At 44.0% G+C, this 23,556-nt stretch overlaps 1 protein-coding gene across 2 annotated transcripts in view; it reads right to left on the bottom strand.

Annotated features, from left to right (window-relative positions):
- The window catches only part of LOC132380265 (protein HID1), a 257,992-nt gene that overhangs the window by 80,809 nt on the left and 153,627 nt on the right, over positions 1 to 23,556 (bottom strand). The window contains exons 14-16 of one of the 2 annotated variants that reach the window (XM_059949013.1): positions 18,643 to 18,870; positions 18,254 to 18,390; positions 14,206 to 14,235 (exon numbers count right to left, since the gene is read on the bottom strand). In XM_059949013.1, the coding sequence (XP_059804996.1) occupies positions 14,206 to 14,235; positions 18,254 to 18,390; positions 18,643 to 18,870 (395 nt within the window). The remainder of the gene's footprint in view (positions 1 to 14,205; positions 14,236 to 18,253; positions 18,391 to 18,642; positions 18,871 to 23,556) is intronic. The other variant, XM_059949014.1, reaches the window with a different exon arrangement.

Genomic DNA, 23,556 nt, shown 5'->3' with positions numbered 1-23,556 from the left:
ACCGTAAGGACCTATGGCACCCGCCAGGTGCAGCTACAGTTCGGCTCCAGCCAGTTCACGTGGGACTTCACACTGGCCGCCGTAGCCCAACCGCTTCTGGGTGCGGATTTTTTGCGGGCTCACAGCCTGCTGGTCGACCTGCCCAGGAAGAGACTGGTACACGCCGAGACCTTTCAGACGTTCTCCCTGGGTGCAGCCCAGTTGCCGGCCCCTCACCTCGGCTCCATCACGCTGTCCGACAACGACTTCACCAGGGTCCTGGCGGAGTTCCCATCGGTTCTGGCACCTCAGTTCACAGCAGCCATGCCCAGGCACGGCGTACAGCACCACATCCCGACCCAGGGACCACCCCTCCATGCCCGTGCTCGGCGGCTTCCCCCGGACAAGCTCCGACTGGCGAAGGAGGAGTTCCAGAGGATGGAGGAATTGGGGATCATCCGGCGGTCCGACAGCCCATGGGCTTCCCCCCTGCACATGGTGCCCAAAGCGACGGGGGGCTGGAGACCGTGCGGCAACTACCGCAGGCTGAACGAGGCTACCACACCGGACCGCTACCCTGTGCCGCACATTCAGGACTTTGCGGCAAACCTGCACGGCGCACGGATCTTCTCCAAGGTAGATCTCGTCCGGGGATACCATCAAATCCCGATGCATCCTGACGACGTCCCCAAAACGGCTCTCATCACCCCATTCGGCCTTTTCGAGTTCCTCCGCATGCCGTTCGGCCTGAAGAATGCCGCACAGACGTTCCAGCGGTTAATGGACGCGGTGGGACGGGACCTGGACTTCGCGTTCATCTATTTGGATGACATCCTCATAGCCAGCGGCAGTCGTCAGGAGCATCTGTCCCACCTCCGTCAACTCTGCGCCCGACTGAGTGAGTACGGTCTTACAATCAACCCTGCCAAATGCCAGTTCGGACTCGATACCATTGACTTCCTGGGCCACAGAATTACTAAAGACGGGGCAACCCCTCTGCCCGCTAAGGTAGATGCGGTCCGCCACTTCCCCCGACCCACCACGATCAAAGTCCTTCAGGAATTCGTAGGTATGGTCAATTTCTACCGCTGCTTCCTCCCTTCAGCTGCCCGGATCATGCGCCCCCTGTTCGCCCTGATGTCGGGTCCGAGCAAGGACATTACCTGGGACGAGGAGTCCGCCGCCGCTTTCGTTCAAACGAAGGAAGCTTTGGCGGACGCCGCAATGCTAGTACATCCCAGAATGGACACCCCTACCGCCCTCACAGTGGACGCATCCAACACGGCAGTCGGTGGGGTGCTGGAGCAGCTCATCGCAGGTCGCTGGCAACCCCTGGCGTTTTTCAGCAAACAACTGCGACCACCCGAGCTTAAGTACAGTGCTTTCGACCGGGAACTGTTGGCGCTCTACCTGGCAATCCGGCATTTCAGGTACTTCCTAGAAGGTCGGCCCTTCACCGCGTTCACGGACCACAAACCGCTTACCTTTGCGTTTACGAAAGCGTCCGACCCCTGGTCGTCCCGCCAGCAACGCCACCTGTCCTACATCTCTGAATACACGACGGATGTCCGGCACGTCTCGGGTAAGGACAATGTCGTGGCAGATGCGCTCTCTCGCCCTACCGTTCATGCCCTTTCCCAAGGGGTAGACTTTGAGGCGCTGGCAGAGGCACAGCAGGCGGATGAGGAGATTCCGAGTTACAGGACCGCAGTCTCCGGTCTGCAGCTCCAGGACCTCCCCGTGGGCCAGGGTGAGAGGACCCTACTCTGTGACGTCGCCACCGGCCAGCCCCGTCCAGTCGTCCCGACAGCATGGCGGCGCCGCGTTTTCGACTCCATTCATAACTTGGCGCATCCCTCCATCCGGACAACTGTCCGGATGGTTTCCAGCAGGTTCGTTTGGCACGGACTCCGCAAACAGGTCAGTGAATGGGCCAGAACGTGCATGCACTGCCAGACGGCCAAGGTGCAGCAGCACACCAAAGCCCCATCGCAGCAGTTCCATCCCGCCCACCGGCGTTTCGACCACATTCATGTGGATATCGTGGGCCCCCTGCCAGTGTCGCGCGGAGCGCGGCACCTCCTGACTATCGTGGACCGGTTCACAAGATGGCCAGAGGCGGTCCCGCTCACCGACACCACCTCCGAATCTTGCGCCCGAGCCCTGATCGCCACCTGGATATCTCGCTTTGGTGTACCAGCCCACATTACCTCCGACAGAGGCGCCCAGTTCACCTCCAGCCTGGTCAGCTATGGCCAGCCTTTTGGGGACTCAGCTGCACCACACAACTGCCTACCACCCACAGTCGAACGGGCTAGTGGAGCGTTTCCACCGTCACCTGAAGTCGGCCCTCATGGCCCGCCTGCGAGGAGCCAACTGGGCGGACGAGCTTCCCTGGGTCTTACTCGGCATCCGCACAGCGCCCAAGGACGACCTGAACGCCTCGTCGGCCGAGTTGGTATACGGCGCGCCCCTGGTTGTCCCCGGGGAGTTCCTACCAGCCCCAAGGGGGCAAGAGGAAGAACCCGCAGCAGTCCTGGGCAGACTTCGCGAGAAGCTCGGTAACCTGGCCCCCATACCCACTTCACAGCATGGGCGGCACCCGACCTGCGTACCCAAAGACCTACAGAACTGTAAGTTTGTGTTTGTACGAAGGGGCGGGCATCGGCCACCGCTGCAGCGGCCATACGAGGGGCCGTTTATGGTGCTCCGGAACAACGGGTCCACGTTCGTGCAGGACGTTGGGGGGAAGGAGGAGGTTTTCACGGTGGACCGCCTCAAACCGGCCCATGTGGACCTGGTGCAACCGGCCGAGTTTCCGGCGCCTCGGCGCAGAGGCCGACCTCCCAAGCAGGTTCTGGCCCAGACTGTGGACATTGGGGGGTGTATCGCCGGTTCTGGGGGGGGGGGTTATGTGGCGGCTCTTTTCCTAGCGTATGCGAACCGACTCACAATTAGATAGCCTACGGGGGTTTGCGAGCACAGAGCTTTGGAGCCTCTTCGCCATGGGGGGCCGGTTGACAGAGGCTTAAAAGTGAGGCTGAAGTTTTCGAATAAAGTTTTTTCCTTCGACTGCAGTTACCGACTCCGTGTCGTAATTTTAGCGCTGCGTGTAGCACACCGCTACAACATGATGTTATGTCTTGCTTAAATTTAGAGAAGATTCACTGTTCAATTTCTGAACCTAGACAAGATATTTTAACATTGTGGGGACCTCTTTTGAATTATTTTCAAAATCTTTGATTTACTATTAAGCACAGATGTTGGCTAATAATATGTTTTACTGTATGATAAGGATTTTTTCCTTTTCTGTTTTCTTAAACCGAACAGCTGTTTTTTTTCTGGTAGTGGGTTTAGATTTTTTTGTATAATAAAATTATCACTTTTCAAAATTACATTTAAATTTAATTTATATGGATATGGGGTAGTGAGACTATATTTGTGATTCTAATATATTGTAATTAATATACATTATATATCCTACTTTACTCTGTATTATTTTACGTAAGAGATCAATAAAAATATTGAAAAAGAAAGAAAGAAACTTTTGAAAAATGCCAAGTCATACAGGCAGTTGAAAAGCTCAACTCCAAAAGTGAAGTTACAGACTAGTGATTGCAGTGATCATTTCCCATTAGAAGTGTTAGTAGTTAGTAGAAGAGTTGGTAGTTTTGTTTGTTGCCAGTAAGTTGTTGCTATGTCCCATCAGCATCTGCTTAAACTGGGTGAGACGCCACAGGATTGAAGGGTTGCTAATGCTGTTTTGTTGCTCAAGAAAGGCTCTAGGAAAAAGCTGGTGTCAGTAGTGGGTAAATTATTAGAAGGCATTCTAAGGGACAAGATATATATGCAATTTGATAATAAGGCCTGGTTAGGGATAGTCAATATGACTTTGTGTGTGGTAGGTGTAACTAATTTATTTTAGAGTTTTCCTGGTACTCTTATAGGTTACTAGGAAAGTTAATGAAGCAAAGGCATGTTGTCTACACGGACTTTAATAAGGCCTTTAACAAAGTTCCACAAAGTGAGGCTGGTTCAGAAGGTTTAGTTGCTTGGCATTCAAAATGAAGTGGTGAATTGCATTCAACATTAGCTTTGTGGCAAAAACCAGAGAGTGGTAGTAGATGGTTGCCTTTCTGACTGCAGGCCTGTGACTGATGGTGTGCCCCAAAGGTCAGTGATGAACCTGTTATTACTTGTCATCTATATTAGTGATTTATATGATAGTGTGGTTATCAGGATCAACAAATTTCTAGATGACACCAAGATTGGTGGCATAGTGGACAATGAGGAAGACTATCAAAGCCTGGAACGGGATCTGGCCTCGTTGGAAAAATAGGCTGAAAAAAGTGCAGATGGAATTTAATGCAGACAAGTCTGAGGTGCTGCACTTTGGGAGGACAAACCAGGGAAGGGCTTGAACAGTGAGTAGTTAGGCACTGAGGAGTGCGGTAGAATAGAGGGAACTGTAAATACAAATATGTAATTCCTTGAGAGTAGTGTCACAGATAGATAGGGTCGTGAAGAGAGCTTTTGGCACACTGACCTTGAGTACAAGGGTTAGGATGTTATGTTGAAGTTGTATAGGTTGGTGAAGCCTAACTTGAAGCATTATGTATAGTTCGGGTCACTTACCTGCAAGAAAGATTTAAATAATATTGAAAGAGTACAGAGAAACTTTTTAAGGATTTTGCAAGAACCTGAGGACCTAAATTATAGAGGAAGTTGAATAGAATACAAGAATGAGAGGAGATTTGATAGAGCCATACAAAATAATGAGGGGTATAGACGGGGTGCATACAAGCAGGCTTTTTCCACTGAGGTTGGATGAGACTAGAAATAGAGGTGAAGGGTGAAAAGTGAAATATTTAAGGGGAACCCAAGCAGGACTTTCTTCGCTCAAAGGGTGGTGTGAGTGTCAAACAGAAGTGATAGATGCATGATTTAAGATAAGCTTGGTTAAGTATATGGATGGGGTCTATGGACCAGATGTCGGTAGATGGGACTAGGCAGAATAACATTTCAACATAGACTAGATGGGCCAAAGGGCCTGCTTCTGTACTGAGGTGCTCCATGACTCTATGATTCCATTAACAATTATTAAATCAGAGTTTCTGATTTCCATTGAATTGAAGTATGAACACAGAACAGCGCGGTACAGGTATCAGCCAACAATATGTAAATAATAACTTCCTTTGTGCCACAATTATATCTGCCACCACCATCACCCCAGGTAGCACATTTTAGATAGGCATCATTCACTGTTTAAAAACCTGCCTTGTAAATTTTCTGTAAACTTTCTCCTTTTCATTATAAATGTAGGTCCTCTAGTATCTGACATTTCTATACAGCAAAAGAAAATTCCGACTATCTCTCCCTCTCATAATTTCAAAAAAGTTATACACTAACAAACCCAAACCCATTAGTACAAAGTGACAAACCTGTCCCCATCATTACTGTATCCGTATTATAGTGACAAAAATGACTCTACCAGCAATGTAAAGTCACCCTACTAGTACAGTACCCCAGTGTAATGCAAGACAGTCTAACACCAATTTGCACTATGCAGCAACAACCTGCATTGGGTGGTTCTGCCAACCTAGTGAGCATTGTTAATAGTGATGTCACTTGTACTGAAGTGCAACCAACATTGACTAGTCCCTAGAAACAGTGACACTATGGGAATGCCAAGGAACTGCAAAATGGGCATAACACTGACTCCACAGAGACCTCTGGTGGCTTAGGAGATAATGACAGTGATTAGGCGATTGGTTGACAGCAATGTCACAACTTGCCCCAATAAAAACCAAGAGAGTGGAAGCACACAAGAATGACAATGGAAATTATGTAAAAAGGCCTGAGGTTTACATCAACCATTCAAACCAGAAAAAATTGACAAATTGTATCATATGTCTAAAGAGATTCCATATCCGAAAAAAAGGAAGCTTCAAAACTATGGCTGAACTTCAACAAATTGAGAACATATGCAAATTACATCCCTATGATGGCATTTAAATTTTAGCTATAATGCTGTCTTCGCATAAATCAGTTGACATGTCAAGTTGAAGATGGTATAGCAGAGGACAAACAGAATTTACCAGATGGTTAGTAGGTAACTAAGAAACGGTTGGAAAGACAATCCCCAACACAGATTGACTGGAAGAAAGTGAATGATTGCAAACAAAAGACTTCAGAAGATGTTTTTGAATATGAAGACTGCTGTTAGATCAGCTACATTGGAGTTTAAGCAATAACGGAAGATGGTACAGAAGCTGGCCCCTTCATGGATGGCTTGAAAGCAGATGTTCCCAAAACAGTGAAGCTAATAACAAAAGTAAATTGGAGTGAAACTTCCATTTCCTACAGTGTCCTGCAGTAAACAGCCAAACAAGTGCAGGATACCTTAGTCCAAATAAGACCAGTACGGACGAACAGTAGTGCAGATATTATCTAAATGGGAAGAAAATTCAAACATCAGAGGTGCAAAGGGACTTGGGAGTCATTGTGCAAGACTCTTAGACAGATAACTTATTGGTTGAGTCTGTGATAAAGAAGGCAAATGCAGTGTTGGCATTTATTTCAAGAGGAATAGAATATAAAAGGAGATTATGCTGAGCCTTTATAATGCACTAGTCAGGCTGCAGCTTTGGGCCCCATATCTCAGAAACTATGTGGTGTCATTGGAGAGTCCAGAGGAGGTTCAAGAGGATGGTTCCCAGAATGAAGGGATTTGGCAGCTTTGGGCCTGTACTTACTGAAATTTAGAAGAATGCGCGGAATCTCATCGAAACCTACTGAATGTTTACCTTTTCCAGTCCTGCTGAAGGGTTTTTGACTGTACTCTTTTCCCAAATGCTGCCTGGCCTGCTGAGTTTCTTCAGTATTTTGTGTGTATAGCTTGGATTTCCAGCATCTACAGATTTTCTCTTGTCTGTGAATGTTCAAAGGACAAGATAAGGTAGATGTGGAGAGGATGTTCCCTATGGTGGGGATATCCAGATCTAGAGGGCACAGCCTCAAAATTAAGGGGTGACCTTTTAGAACAGAGGTAAGGATGATTTTTTTTAATCAGAGAGTAGTAAATCTGGAATGCTCTGCCACAGACTGCGGTGGAGGCCAAATCCGTGGGTATCTTTAAAGCGGAAGTTGATAGTTTCCTGATTGGTCAGGACTTGAAAGGATATGGCAAAAAGGCAGGTATATAGGGGTTGAGTGGGATCCAGGATCAGTCATGATGGAATGGCAGAGGAAACTTGATGGGCTGAATGACCAAGTCTACTCCTATGTCCTCATGGTCTAATGATCAGAAAAGTTATCGAGATTCCACATAACGTTCTATTTTGTCCTTTAATTTACTGACCCTGTTGGGTTGGCTGGCATTCATCTCCCTTCAGAAGTCACATTGTCAGTTCCCAATGTGATTTCAAAAAGATAAGATTGCTGTATTGCTGTGGTCTGGAGGTGATAGTGGGTTTGGTTTGAACATACTGCTGGTTATCAGCGCAAGGAAAGGTTAAATTATGAGGATGCTCAGAGTCACATCCAGACTCAAAAGGGTAAATCTTAAAGTCCTACAGGACAAAAAGAGGCCTTTCGACCCAATTGATTCATATCGACTAATATGCCCCATCCATCCAATCTAGAGATTGATGCGGCAGCCCAGAAGCGTAGTGGTTAGCACAATGTTTTACAGTATCAGCAATCCTGGTTCAATTCCCGCCATGTTCGGTAAGGAGTTTATACATTCTCCCTGTGATCGCATGGGTTTCCTCCCACAATCTAAAGATGTACTGGTTGGTAGGTTAATTGTTCTTTGTAAATTGTCTCATGATCAGGCTAGAATTAAATTGGGATGTTGCTCTTGGCACAACTTGAAGGGCTGGGATAGATTAGATTTCATATATTAGATAAAATAGACAGATAGATAGAAAGAAATTTGCCTTCATTGGCTCATAAGCCTCCAAACATTTTCTGTCCATGTACCTGTCCAACTATCTTTTAAAAGTGGTTATTTTACCTGTCGCTGGTAGCTCATTCCATATATTCATAACCCTCTGTGTAAAAAAAAGAGTTGTCCCCTCAAGTTCCTATTGAATCTTTCCCCTCTCACATTAAACTGGTGTTTTCCAGTTCTTGATTCCCTAACCCTGAGAAGAAAAGACTGAGTGCATACACCCTATCCCCTCATGATTCTTTGAAAACTGGTAAATGTTGGAAATAGTCAGCATACTGGGCAGACAGAGCACAAAGTACTTTGGACAATCCACACAGGGGTGCATAAAAAGAGCTATTTTTTAAATCAGGACAGTCATTGAGATTTTTAAAAGTAGAGTGTCATGGTAGTTTCTCTGAGTTGTGGAGTGACCAATCAGCAAGAGGCAGCGTGTAAAAATAGCTACCTTTCAGTCAGCTCCACATTCAAGATTTAAAAAGCAGAGCTTTGAACCAGTTTTGTCCAAGTTGAACACTCAACATCAGGAGTGCATCAAAAGAGCCACTTTTTAAATCAGGATGACAACCACATTTTTAAAGGCAGAGCTTCGCAGCAGTTTCTGTGAGTTGAAGAGCAACAAATCAACAAGGATTCATTATAAAGGGCCAATAAAAATAACTCAAGTGCAAATGAAGCAGCCATTCTTTTGTAGTGTGTCAGTTTTTAGAGAGGCTTTGGCTCATCAGGCTTGTGTGACATAAATTGTCTCATAAGTTATTCTCTCTGTGGTCTTATTTGTTTATTCTTCATCGATTAGGACATAGCTTAAGGAGAATGGCTCCGGGGCAATGTTATGTACTCTGTGTGGGATGTGGGAAGTCTGGGATAAAGACATCTGGACCAGGTGCACCGAGATGCAGCTCCTGAGAGAACCTATTAAGGAACTGGAGCTGCATCTTGGTGACCTTCCAGTTATACAGGAGAATGAGATGGTAATAGACAGGAGCCACAGGCAGGGTATCACCCCTAGATTGCAGGAGACGAGTAACCGGTTGACTGTCAGGAGAAATTCACAGCCTTTGCAGAGTAAAGAGCCTTTACACCTGCAGCCGTTCCCCTCAATAATAAGTATACAACTTTAGATACTATTGAGCGGGACAATCTATGTGGATGGAGCCACAGTGACCTGGTCTTTGGCACTGAATCTGGTGCTGTGGGTCAGGGATGTCTCTGATCACGTCCATAGCATTCGCAAGGGTGAGGGTAAGCAGCCTGAAGTCTTGGTACATATTGGCACCAATGACATAGGTAGACAGGTGAGGAGGTCCTGAAGAGAGATTTTAAGTGGCAAGCTGAGAAAATTAAAGAAGCATTTGAGAGGAGTTGGCCAAAATTGATTGGAAAAGAACACCAATGATGGCAGAGCAGCAATGGCTGGAATTTCTGGAAGCAATTCAGAAGGTACAGGATTATATACATCCCAAAGAGGAAAAGTATTTTAAGGGCGGAATGACACAACCAATGCTCCATGGCTAACAAGGTATGTCAAAGCCAACATAAAAGCCAAAGAGAGGGCATATAATAGAGCAGAAGTTAACATAGAAACATAGAAAACCTACAGCACAATACAGGCCCTTCAGCCCACAAAGCTGTGCCGAACATGCCCTTACCTCAGAAAATACCTGGGGTTATCCATAGCCCTCTATCTTTCTAAGCTCCATGTACCTATCCAGAAGTCTCTTAAAAGAGTCTATCATGTCTGCCTCCACCGCCATTGCCAGCAGCCCATTCCATGCACTCACCACTCTCTGCGTAAAAAACTTAACCCTGACATCTTATCTGTACCTACTTCCAAGAACCTTAAAACTGTGCCCTCTTGTGCAAGCCATTTCAGCCCTGGGAAAAGTTAGTGGGAAGTTAGAGAATTGGGAAGATTTTAAAAAACACCAGAAGGCAACTAAAAATGTAATTAAGATAAAGGTGAAATACAAAAGTAGCTAGCCAATAATATTAAAGAGGATACCAAAACTTTCTTCAGATACATAAACTGTATAAATGAAGCAATAACGAGGAAACCTGCAGATGCTGGAAGTTCAAGCAACACACACAAAATGCTGGTGGAACGCAGCAGGCCAGGCAGCATCTATAGGGAGAAGTACAGTCGACGTTTTGGGCCGAGACCCTTTGTCAGGACTAACTGAAATAGGAGATAGTAAGAGATTTGTAACTTTCAAATCTCTTCTTTCAGTTAGTCCTGACGAATGGTCTCGGCCCGAAACGTCAACTGTACTTCTTCCTATAGGTGCTGCCTGGCCTGCTGCGTTCCACCAGCATTTTGTGTGTAAGAGAAGCAAGAGTGGATTTTGGACCACTGGAAAACAATGCGGGAAAGGTAGTAATGGTAGACAAAGAAATGGCAGACAATCTTGAGTATTTTGCATCAGTCTTCACTGCAGTACACACTAGCAGTATGGTGGAAATTCCAAGTGTCAGGGGTCATGAAGTATGTGAAGTTACCATTACTAGAGAGAAATTTCTTGGGAAACTGAAAGGTCTGAAGGTAGGTAAATCATTTGGGTCAAATGGTGTGGACCACAGGGTTCTGAAAAAGGTGGCTGGAGAGATTGTGAAGGTAAACCAAAGTTTTTTCAGTTAAAATAATGAGTAAAAGAGAGGTGGGAGAATATTGGATTGCTGGGAAATGACTTGGGAAAGGTAGCAATAGGGGACAAGAAAATGGCGAATGAACTGAATAAGTATTTTACATCAATCTTCACTATGGAAGACACTAGCAATATGCCAGAAATTTGAGAGTGTCAAGGGGCAAGCGAGTGTAGTTGTTAATACTAAGGTGGAGGCAGTCAGGAAACTGGATCAGATAGACTACACCCCACGGTTCTGAAAGAGGTGGCTGAAGAGATTGTGGAGGTATTACTGATGATTTTTCAAGAATCACTAGATTCTGGAATAGTTCCGGAAGACTGGAAAATTGCAAATGTCACTCCACTCTTCAAGGAGGGAGAAGTTCAGAAGCAAGAAAATTATAGGTCAGTTAGTCCGACCTTAGTGGTTGGGAAGACTTTGGAGTCGATTGTTAAGGATGTGGTTTCAGGGTACTCAGAGGCACATGATAAAATACGCCTTGGTCAGCATGGTTTCCTCAAGGGAAAATCTTGCTTGACAATTATGCTGGAATTCTATGAAGAAATAACAAGCAGGATAGACAAAGGAGAATCAATTGATGTTGTGTACTTGGATTTTCAGAAGGCCTTTGACAAAGTGCCACCTATGACACTGCTTAACAAGGTACAAGCACATGGTTTTACAGGGAAGATTCTAGCATAGATAAAACAATGGCTAATTGGCCGGAGGGAAAGAGTGGGAATAAATGAAGTCTTTTCTGGTTGGGTGCTGATGACTAGTGGTGTTCTGCACAGGTGTGTATCAAGACCAATTTTTTTTATGCTGTATGTCAATGATTTGGATGAGGGAATCGATAGCTTTGTTGCAAAGTTTGCAGACCATACAAAGATAGGTGGAGAGGTAGGTAGTTTTGAGGCTACAGAAGGACTCAGATTAGGAGAATAGGCAAAGAAGTGGCAGATGGAATACAATGTCAGGAAGCGTATGGTCATGTAATTTGGTAGAAGAAATGAAAGGACTGTTTTCTAAATGGAAAGAAAGTACAAAAAACTGAGACATAAAGAGATTTGGGAGTCCTTATGCAGGATTCCCTGAAGGTTAATCTGCAGGTTGAGTCTGCGGTGAGGAAGGCAAATACAATGTTAGCATTCATTTCAAGAGGACTAGAAAATAAAAGCAAGGATGTAATGTTGAAACTTTATAAAGCACTGGTAAGGCCTCATTTGGAGAACTGTGAGCAGTTTTGTGCCCCTATAGTGGGACAGTGTAAGACCAGAGGACACAGCCTCAAAATACAGTGGTGTCCTTTTAGAACGCAGATAGAGGAATTTCTTTAGTCAGAGGAATCTGAGGCATTCTTTGCCATGGCCAGCTATGGAGACCAAATCCTTATGTATATTTAAGGCAGAAGCTGATACATTCTTGATTGGTCAGGGCATGAAGGGATAAGGGGAGAAGGCAGGTGACTGGAGCTAAGAGGAAATTCGATCAGCCATGATGAAATGGCAGTGCGGACTCGATGGGCCAAATGGCCTAATCCTATATCTTATGGTCTTATGGTGTTACAGTACTTGGTTCCTTGATGGCAAAAGCTGTGAACAGAATAGGAAGACAGAAATGTGGCTCAAAGCACAGGTCAGAGACAGAGATTGGGCCCAGATATCATAGTCACAGGAAATGGCTATCGGAGTTTGAAGCTAGCTGCTGAAGGAGAGAATGAAGTAATCTAGTTGCCTGCAGACAGAAGCAGAAGCAATAGGCCTTTTGAGCCAGATGAGAGTACCAGAATAGTGGAGAGGACTGAACAGTCACAAGATGATGGCATTCTCAGAAATAGGAAGAGAAAAGTCCAAGGGAGATGGGCCTGAGAGAGAAGATCTGAAAAGGACTAGTTTAGAAAATGTTGATGTCAAAAAACTAAAACACAGGAAAAGTACAGCATATACACAACACACTTCAGCCTGTGCCAACCACAACGCCAAATAAAACTAATCCCATCTCTTTGTACATGATCCAATTCTCTTCATTCACAACCTGTTTATGTGCCTGTCTAAATGTTTCTTAAATGCGACTATTGTTTGTATCTGCTTCCAGTACCACCACTCATGGCAGCCCAACCTAACACTCTGTGCAAAAAAAAAACATACTCCTTATATCTCCATTTAAACTTTCTCCCTCTCACCTTAAATGCATGTCTTCTAGTAGTCTAGTATTTGACATTTCTAGCCAGGGAAAGACACTGACTCTCCATCTACACCTCTCAAATATCAGGTGTACTTCAGCATCTAACACTCCAGAAAATGCAACCCAAGTCTGTCCAACCTTTCATTATAGTTTGTACCCTCTAATCCAGGCAACATCCTGGTAAATCATCCTAGGGTAGCACAGTACCGTAATGGTTAGTGTGATGCTTTGCAGTGCCAGAAACCCGGGTTCAATTCCCGCCACTCTCTATAAGGAGTTTGAACATTCTCCCCCATGACTGCATGGGTTTCCTCCCATAGTCCAGTTTGTAGGTTAACTGTACATTGTAAATTGTCCCTCACTTAGGCTAGGGTTAAATCAGGTGCTGCTGGGCACTGCAATTCAAAGGATCAGAACAGCCTATTCGGTGCTTATCTCAATAAATAAATAAAACCCTTCTGCCCCTCTCTAAATCTTTTATATCTTTTCTATAATAGTGCAACCAGAGTTTTATAAAACTACAACATAACTTCTTGAATTCAGTGCTGAAACTAATAAAGGCAACTTGTCATACACACTCTTGACTACCATTTCAACCTGCACAACCACTTTCAGGAAGCTATAGGCTTGGATCATAAATCTTTCTGTTCATCAACACTGTTCAGGGTCCTTTCATTAACGATACATCTTCCCTTTATATTTGACCTTCCAAACCTCACACTTGCCTGGATTAACTCCATCTGCTATTTCTCTGCCCATTTCTATAACTGAACCTGTGCCTTCTGACAACATTCTTCACTATACATAATGCCAACTTTTGTGTTGTACGTACACTTAATAACCAATTCATCACATTGTTGTGCAAGTCATTTGCATATATTACATAAAGCAGAGTTCTAAGCACTGACCCCCTATAAAACCCCTCTGCTCACAGCCTCCAGTCCAAATAACAGCCTTCCACCACTACCCTCTATCTTCTATCATTAAACTAATTTGCTCTAGTTGTTGGAAAGTCCTCCTTTATGCTTTCCACAGCTACTGTATTTTCTTCAGGTAGTCCCATTTTCAACCTGAGGCAGAGTGGCAAAAGACAGCCAATTCCATCTACACACAGCACTACAGGTAACATAAACTTAAGAGATATTGCAGATGTTGGACATCTTGAGCAACACACACAAAATACTGGAGGAACTCAGCAAGGTGATATTCATCTATGGAGGAGAATAAACAGGTGAGATTTCGGGCTAAGACCCTTCATCAGTCAGTCTGAAACGTCGACTATTCATTCCCCTCCATAAATTATATCTGACTTATTGAATTTTTCCAGCATTTGTGTGTGTTATTGCAAATATAGCACTGTAGACACAGCATTGTCACATGCTGGAAATTGCTACGTCAGAACTACATCAACTTTATGGCAGAGAAACATGTACACAGCTGCTCAGAAGTGGTATGATCATGCTTACCCAGACTGCATGGCAGGCAAATGCATCTCCCTGGTGGCAAAAAAGAAAACACATGAATACAAACCTATAACAGCAGGAAATGTGAAATAAAATCAGAATATTTTGCAAAGACTCAGCAGCATCAGTGGAGAAAGACTTGACACCTGACATATTCAGCACTGGATATGGAATTAAATAGCTTTGAAGCTATATTGGAAATGGGGAGAGGAGAAAAGATTGAAAACGAAGGTGAGTATGAAAAAGAAAGACAGGGAAGTGATAAAAGGGAGAATGGCGCAAAACAGAAGTAGTTGTGTTGTCACCAATTCTGCTCCCCTTTATTCTGCTCCTGTCTTTTTCCCTTGTACTACCTCAAAGCACTGTTGTAATAAAATAATCTGTATGGATGGGATGCAAAACAAAGTTTTCCTCTGTACCTTAGTATGTGACAGTAATAAATCAATTTAATTTACCAATCTGCTTTACATTATCACCTGTTCATTATTTAATCCCCTATTTTCCTTTGTCAGACTTCACTTTTGTTCTCTCCATCCTTCCCACCTTCTTTGCAACTCAAAATTCGCTTCATCTCGCAGATGCAAAGTTGTTCTGAAACAATAACTCCTTCACTGTACACATTCTGCCTGATCTCTTCTTGTAACTGAATGATCTCAAAGCTGGATTTCTCCATAATATGCAATTCAAACATAAAGCACAGAATTTACCGTTCTTCCCTCCCTCAGCCTGAACTAAATGGGCCACTGAGATTTTGAAGCTCCTTCTTACTTTCTACCTCAACTTCATATTTTTTGTTAATCCAAGCTATGGATTCCACAGCAATTTATAATGTGGATATATTTCTGTCAATGTAGAAGAAATGAGAGCCCTTCCAGTAAGATGGCAGTGTGCAAGAACACAGCGGCCTTTGGGGAGTCAATCGAAGGTGCTTTTATCACTGTAAAATTAGTTTTTTGTGATCCAAAGACAATTCTACTCGGAGAACATTGGATACTATATGAAAGGAAAAGATGAAATAGAATGGCAAACTAGCTGATAATATAAAGCAGGATACTTAAAAGTTTTTTCCAGTTATATAAAGAGTAAAAGGGAGGTGAGAGTTAACATTAGACCACTGAAAAATGATGCTGGTGAGGTAGTAATGAGAAACAAAGAAATGCAGATGAAATTAGTCAGTACTTTGCATCAGTCTTCACTATGGAAGACACTAGCTGTGTGCCAGAGGTCCATGAGTGTCAGTGAGCAGGAGTGAGTGACATTGCTATTATAAAGGAAAAAGTGCTAGGCAAACTCAAAGGTCTTAAGGTGGATAAGTAACTTGGACCATATGGACTACATCCTAGATCCTGAGAGAGGTTGCTGAAGAGATAATGGATGCATTGGTCATGATCTTTCACTAATCACTTGATTCTGGCATGGTCCCAAAGGACTGGAAGATGGCAAATGTCACTTCCCTCTTTAAGAAGGGAAGAAAGCAAAAAGAAATTATAGACTTGTTGAAGGGTCCTGGCCCAAAACATTGACTATACTAGAACAGAAATCTACATCACATTACAGGCCCTTCAGCCCACAATGTGATGCCGACCAAATAACCTACTCAAGAGGCTGCCTAGAATTTCCCTAGCGCATAGTCCTCTATTTTTCTACTCTTGTCCACAGATGCCGCCCAGCCTGCTGAGTTCCTCCAGCATTTAGTGTGTGTTGCTTGGATTTCCAGTATCTTCAGATTTTCTCGTTTGAAATTATAGGCCAGTTAGCCTAACCTCAATGGTAGGGTAAGTGTTGGAAACTATTAATAAGGAGGAGGTTTCAAGGTACTTGAAGACTAATGATAAAATAAGTCACAGTCTGCATGGCTTCTGTAAAGGGAAATATTGCCTCACAAATCTGTTAGAATTCTTCAAGGAAGCAACAATTAGAGTGGACAAAGGAGAGGCAGTGTATGTCAGTCACTTGGATCTTCAAAAAGCATTTGATAATGTGCCACACATGAGGCTGCTTAACAAGATAAAATCCTATGCCATTATAGGAAAGATACAGGCATGGCTGACAGCCAGGAGGCAGCAAGTGGAAATAAAGGGGAACTTTTCTGGTTGGCTGCCAGTGACTAGTGGTGTTACTCAGGATCAGTATTGGGACCGAAACTTTTCACATTGTTTATCAATGATTTAGGTAATGGAATTGTTGGCTCTGTGGCAAAGTTTGTGGATGATACGAAGGTAGGTGGAGGGGTAGGTAGTGGTGAGGAAGTAATGTGATTACAGCAGGACTTAGACAAATTGGAAGAATGGGCAAAAAGAGACTGATGGAATAGTGTTGGGAAACGTATGATATTGCATTTTTGTAAAAAGAACAATCATGCAGACTGTTATCAAATGGGGAGAAAATTCAAACATCAGTGGCGCATAGGGACTTAAGAGTCCTCATCCCAGTAGGATAACTTACAGGTCGAGTTTGTGATAAAGAAGGCAAATGCAATGTTGGTATTTATTTCAAGGGGAATTGAATACAAAAGCAAGGAGATAATACTGGGGCTCTATAAGGCACCAGTCAGGCTGCACTTCGAGTATTGTCAACAGTTCTCAGAAAGGATGTGTAGTCATTCAAGAGAGTCCAGAGGAGGTTCATGAGGATGATTCTGGGAATGAAGGGGTTAACATATGAGGAGCATTTAGCAGCTTTGGGCCTGTACTCACTGGAATTTAGAAGAACGTGGGGGGATCTCATTGAAACCTACTGAATGTTGAAAGGACAAGATAAGGTGGATGTGGAGAGGATGTTTCCTTTGGTGGGGGTATCCTGAATAGATGGCATAGCTTCAGAACTGAGGGGTGACCTGTTAGAATAGAGGCAAGAGGAATTTTTTAGCCAGAGAGTAGTGAATCTGTGGAATGTTCTGCCACCGACTGCTGTAGAGGCCAAGTCTGTGGGTATACTTAAAGAGGAAATAGTTTCCCAATTGGTCAGGATTCAAAGGATATGTTGAGAAGCCAGGTGTATGGGGTTGAGTGGAATCCGGGATAGGCCATGATGGAATGGCAGAACAGACTCGATGGTCTGAATGGCCTAATTCTGCTCCTATGTCTTACGGTCTACTGCAGGGTTACTCCAGCAGTGAGCTGCTCATTGATCGTAGTAGCTGGACTGATGTGCTCAGTGGAGCCAGCCAAGGTGTCAAAGGGTTCAGCCAAGGTTTCAAGGCACTGGTCAGGATATTGGAGGCGCTGGTTTGGGTTCAAAGGAGCAGACCTGGCTGTGGTCCAACATGGACGGCAGCCATGTTGCTACTTGGAAGCACTGGAGTTAGTGCAGTAAAAACGTGGAAGATTGTCTCGAACATTTCACGTGATCGCAGAGCTCTGTTGGACCATGATAATCTAAGTTGTCATAGGTCTGTTACCCTTTTCTGATGTAGCAACAGTCAACATGAGAGCTGCAAAGCCTCAGTTGTAGCGAAAACTAGGCCTCAAGCCTTGGGCTTGCCTGCTAATTCAGACCAGGTGAGAGTCACAGAAGTGCTACAGCATGGTTGAGCTCGGCTAGGGCCTGGCCCCTCCTGTCAGATCTTCCCTTCTGTCTTCGAGCAGTGGGAATGACAGGCTGGATTGCATACAACTATATACTGCCACTCAGAGTCTTGGACTATATGGTTTTTTTGAGTGAATATGCTTCTTTGCTCAATATTTAGAATTATGTTACCTGCTATTTTTGAGTTTTTGCTTACTATTTTGAATATTTTGCATCTTATCCTGACAGTAATGCTGTTTTATTTGGTTATATTTACGTATGGTTTGAATGATAATTAAACTTGATCTGGCTTGACAGGAGGTCCCTGATAATCTTGCTTACAGTATCTAACTAAACAGGTAAGCAACAGTCTTTCCCACATTATCTCCATTTCTAACAATGGTGCATTAGTTGGAAAACACTTCAGGACCTCTTGAAGTCAGGGGAACTGAATGTAATTAGACCTTTTTCTTCATTTAAGGTCTATAGAACTGACCCAGAAAGAGATACGGAGTGAGAGGTTAGAATAACATAGTAACAATACCTGAACATCACAAACCCCACTTGATGATTCAGTGTCACTGGTCACTGTAAGACTGCAGTCTTCAGTCTGAACCTGATCTACACGGCTCATTGTCCCATCCTCTGAGATCTGTGATTTCTCCGTAAGTTTATCAATACCTGAACACAGAGCAAGGAGAGTGAGTTCAGTGTTAACAGAGCAGAGCTCAATGATAACTGGTGACCACAGACAAGTTCAGTGGTAACTAATGACAACAGACAAGCTCAGCAATAACTAGTGACCAGAGCAGGGCTTAGTGCCTAGTGGTAATGGATGGCAGTGTAAGAGCCAGTAGTGTGGGGGAATGACAGGGTAAGATCCTTGTCTGGTGTGGGGCTTTTCTATAGTGGGGCTGCGTTTACAGGCAGTACCTGGGGTTGCCACGAGGCTGGTCTTCAAAGTGCCTGGTTCTGCAGGAGCCGCTGGCCGTGATCCTTCCATGGATACTCCCTCCTGTGAGTTAGTCCGTGAAATGGGCTCAGCTGATTTCTTCTTCTTCTGTATGGCTTTCTGGATGGCAGCAGGATCAGTTGGGAGATTGGCAAGCTGGTGGAAGACATTGCGCTTCCGAATGATGGCGTAGACCAGGTTTGAATTTCCTAGAACAAGAAGAAATGGTTAAGTCTGCAGAAAGATTCATCCAAAAATCAGCAGCAAGCACCATCCCAATAAACAGGTCACAGCTATGGGGATTACCCCCACTAGTCCCTCATTATTCATTGAGATATATACAACATAGAACAGCTTCCACAACTCATCACAAACTAAACAACACGTACAAACATGCTAGATGAACTCAGTGGGTCGGGCAGCATTAGTTGAAATGAGCAGTCCTAACGAAGGGTCTCGGCCCGAAACATTTCAATGGATACTGCCCGACCTGCTGAGTTCATCCAGCTTGTTTGTACGTGTTGATTTGACCACAGCATCTGCAGTGTATTTCGTGTTTACTCAACACAACTAACTTCAGTCTTAGCTCATTTGTCAAATATTAATAACTCAGCAAACATCTGATACTACATGGACCAAATAAAGCTCCCTCTGTAAGTCCCATCATATGTTCCCAGGTCGGCAGTTAGACCCTGACAATTTTTAATCAATGCACATAGAAAACATCCTGTCCGGATGCACCATGGTTTCGTACAGCAACCGCTGTGCATATGACTACAAGAAACTGCACAGACTTGAAGATTTAGCTCAGCGCAAAGCAGGAACCAATCAACCTCGTAAATGAAATTACTTTTGAGGTGGTCACAGTGCAGAGTTTCCCTGTGGCCATTCTCCTCAGCAACAAATATACCCCTTTGGATACTTTTCTTCATAAAATACTGCTGGGAAGATGACCTATCAGTGCACAACAGCATCAACTAGGCCAGTGGCACTGTGGCCAGCTCTGAGGCTCAACAGGGAAGGGTAAAGTCAGATAGAGCAATAGTGATAGGAGAGTTGATAGGTAGGGAAATAGTCATGAGATTCTGTGGCTGTGAAAGAGATGCCAGGAAGGTGTGTTGCCTCCCTGGTGCTAAGGATGTCTCAGAGTGCCTGCAGAATATTCTCAAAAGGGAGGGTGAGCAGCCAGAGGTCATGCTGCACCAATAACATAAGTAGAAAGGGGGAAGAAGTCCTGTGCAGCGAGTAAAGGGTGTTTACAAAAAGGTTGAATAGCAGGGCCTCCAAGGTAGTAATCTCGTAATCTCTGGATTATTCCCAGTGCCACGTGCTAGTCAGAGTAGGAATAGGATGATAGCACAGATGAATGAGTGGCCAACAAACTGGTACAGAGGGCAGGGTTTCAGGTTGTTGTATATCTGGAACCTCTTCTGTGGTAGGGGTGACCTGTACAAGAGGGGCATGTTGCAACTAAACTGGAGGGGAACCAATATCCTGGAGGTTCAATAGTGCTACTTAGGAGGTTTTAAACTCGTTTTACAAAGGGATGAGAATCACAGCACCATGTCAGAAAGTGGAGTGATGGAGAGGAGCATAGATGTCGGGGTCAGTAAACACAGGCAGGGCAAGGTAACAGGTATGATGGAACAGACAGTTTGAATTGTATGTATTTTAATGCTAGGAGTATGATGGGTAAAGGTGATGAACTTAGAGCATAGATCAGTACATAGATTTAGGATATCATGGCCATTAACATCTGCCGGACGATGCTGAGGATGTTCTACAAGTCTGTGGTGGCCAGTGCTATCATGTTTGCTGTTGTGTGCTGGGACAGCAGGCTGAGGGTAGCAGACACCAACAGAATTAACAAACTCATTCGTGAGGCCAGTGATGTTGTGGGAGTGGAACTGGATTCTCTGATGGTGGTGTCTGAAAAGAGGATGCTGTCCGAGTTGCATGCCTGTCATTCCTGCCTGTGGCCATCAAACTTTACAACTCCTCCCTCGGAGTGTCAGACATCCTGAGCCAATAGGCTGGTCCTGGACTAATTTACTTTTGGCATAATTTACTTATTATTATTTAATTATTTATGGTTTTATATTGCTATATTTCTACACTATTCTTGGTTGGTGCAACTGTAACGAAACCCAATTTCCCTCGGGATCAATAAAGTATGTCTGTCTGTCATGGAGACTTGGTTGAGAGAGGGATGGGAATGGGTGTTTAATACTTCAAGGTTCCGACACTTCAGAAATAATAGAGAGGGAATTAAAGGAGGTAGAGGAGTTGCACTACTAATCAGGGTCAATATCACAGATGCACTTAGTGGAGATATAATGGAGGGCTCACCCACAGCAATCATTCTGATGGGATTATACTATAGACCCCCCCCCACCCCCGAAAGCCTGCGTGACAATGAGGAACAGCTATGCAAGCAGATTAAGGATTTTTGTCATGGGGAACTTCAACTTGCCGAATATAAATCACACCTTCTGAGTGCAAGGGATTTAGAAGGGGCAAGATTTGTTAGGTGCATCCAGGAAGGTTTCTTAAATCAACATGTAAATAGTCTCACAAGAGCAGGACCTGTATTAGACCTGGTGTTAGATAATGAGCCTGGACAGGTAACCAACCTTTCAGTGGGTGAACAGTGACCACAACTCCTTAAATTTTAAGATCGCTATAGATAAGGATAAATATGGATTTTGTGAGAAAGTATTATAAAAATAAATGACTTGGATGAAAATGTAGATGGGTGGGTTAGTAAGATTGCAGATGATACAAAGCTTGGTGGTGTTGTGGATAGTGTAGAAGACTGACAAAAAAAATACAACAGCATATAGATCAGTTGCAGATATCAGCAGAGAAATGACAGATTGAGTTTAATCTGGCTGTCAACACTGATAAAGGAAAGATGCTTTACAGTGCTGATGAGCAGAGGGATCTTTGAGTTAAATTCATACATCCTGGAAGTGGCCACACAGGTTGATCGGGTGGTTAAGAAGGCGTATGACATACTTGTCTTTATTAGTTGATGTACTGAATTCAAAAGTCAGGAAGTTATGCTGCAGCATACTAAAACTCTATATAGGCCAATTCTGGAACATTGCACACAATTCTGGTCACCCCATTATAGCAAGGATATTGAGGCTTTGGAGAGGGCACATAGAAGTTTGCAAGGATGCTGCCTGGATTAGAGGGCATATAATGAAAGGTTGGACAAACTTCAGTTATTTTCTTGAGAGTGCTGGAAGCTGAGGGGAGATTTGATAGAGGTTTATAAGATCTTGAGAGGCATAGATAAGATTAGACAAGCGATATCTTTTTCCAAGGATTGAAATATATATCATTTAAGGTGAGGGTGTAATTTCAAAGGCAATGTGAGGGGCTGTTTTTTTCACAGAAGGTGGCCTTGAATGTGCTTTCTGGGTGGCAGTAAGAAGAAATGTTAGAGACTTTTAAGAGACGTTTAGTTAGACATGTGAATATGACGAAAATAGAAGGATATGGACATTGTGTAGGCAGGAGTGATTAGTTCAGTTAGCCATCTGATTACTAATTTGATTGGTTTGGCACAACATTATGGGCCTAAGAGCCTGTTCCTGTGCTCTGCTGTTCTAACCACTATAGACTCTGTTTATGCTTCCCGCTGTGTCAGTAAAGTACCCAGCATAATCAAAGACCCCACCCATCCCAGACATTCTCTCTGTCTTCAGGCAGAGCATACAAATGTCTGGAAGCACGTACCAACGGGTTCAAGAACAGCTTCTACCCCACTGTTAACAGACTCATTTACAATAAGTTTGACTCTTGAACTCACAATCTACCTCATTATGGTCTTGCACTTAATCATTTTCCTGGCAGATGGTGGAGGTAGAGACTCTAACATTAAGAACCATCTAGGCCAGCACTGGAATCACAAAATTATAGGAAGCTACAGATCAATTGCTGATATTTGAGATCTGTATATATGATTAATTGATCATGGTGCTGAAGGACTTCTTTCTGTGCTTTATCACTTCAAGACTCTATGACACTCCAGTACCAGACAGGGGCAGCATGGGTTAGACAAGGAGTAAAGTTCCTTTTGCACGGTCTCAGCATATATTCCATCTGCAGCGTAATTATCAACTAAAATCGCAATGCTGCTCAACTCCAACTCCGTACATTTCCATAAGATCAAAAGACACATGGTCCAACTGCAACCTTCACAGTGATTGGTTGCCTGAACTAGACTATTTATGCAGTCAATATATTCAGTGATGTCTTTAGTAGATACCTCCTGTAACTAATAAAATGGCCACCGGAGTGGAACTCAGTGTGGTCTTCTGCTGCCACAGACCATCGACTTCAAGATTCAATGTGTTGTGCGTTCAGAGATGCTTTCCTGTACACAACCATTGTAACACACAGCTATTTGAGTTACTGTCACCTTCCTGTCAACTTGAACCACTGTCCTCTGACCTTTCTCATTAACAAGTCATCTTTGCCTGCAAAACTGCTACTCATTGGATGTTTTTTTTTAGTTTTTTTTGCACCATTCTCTGTAAACCCTAGTTTGTCGTGCGTGAAAATCCCAGAAAATCTGCCACACCAGACAGGATCTCCTGGTTGCCACCCACCAACTCTGCTTCACATTCCCATTCGGATATGTCCATACATTGGCATTTGGCATTCATTGCAAAAGGATTTGCGTACAGGAGCAGGGAGGTTCTACTGCAGTTGTACATGGCCTTGGTGAGACTGCACCTAGAGTATTGTGTGCAGTTTTGGTCCCCTAATCTGAGGAAAGATATTCTTGCCATAGAGGGAGTATAAAGAAGGTTCACCAGATTGATTCCTGGGATGGCAGGACTTTCATATGAAGAAAGACTTGATCGACTATGCTTATACTC

The sequence above is a fragment of the Hypanus sabinus genome, chromosome 23 (genome assembly GCF_030144855.1).
Source record: "Hypanus sabinus isolate sHypSab1 chromosome 23, sHypSab1.hap1, whole genome shotgun sequence".
Lineage (NCBI taxonomy): Eukaryota > Metazoa > Chordata > Chondrichthyes > Myliobatiformes > Dasyatidae > Hypanus > Hypanus sabinus.
Note: the sequence above shows the minus strand (reverse complement) of the source record. Positions and strands in the feature narration are given on the sequence as shown.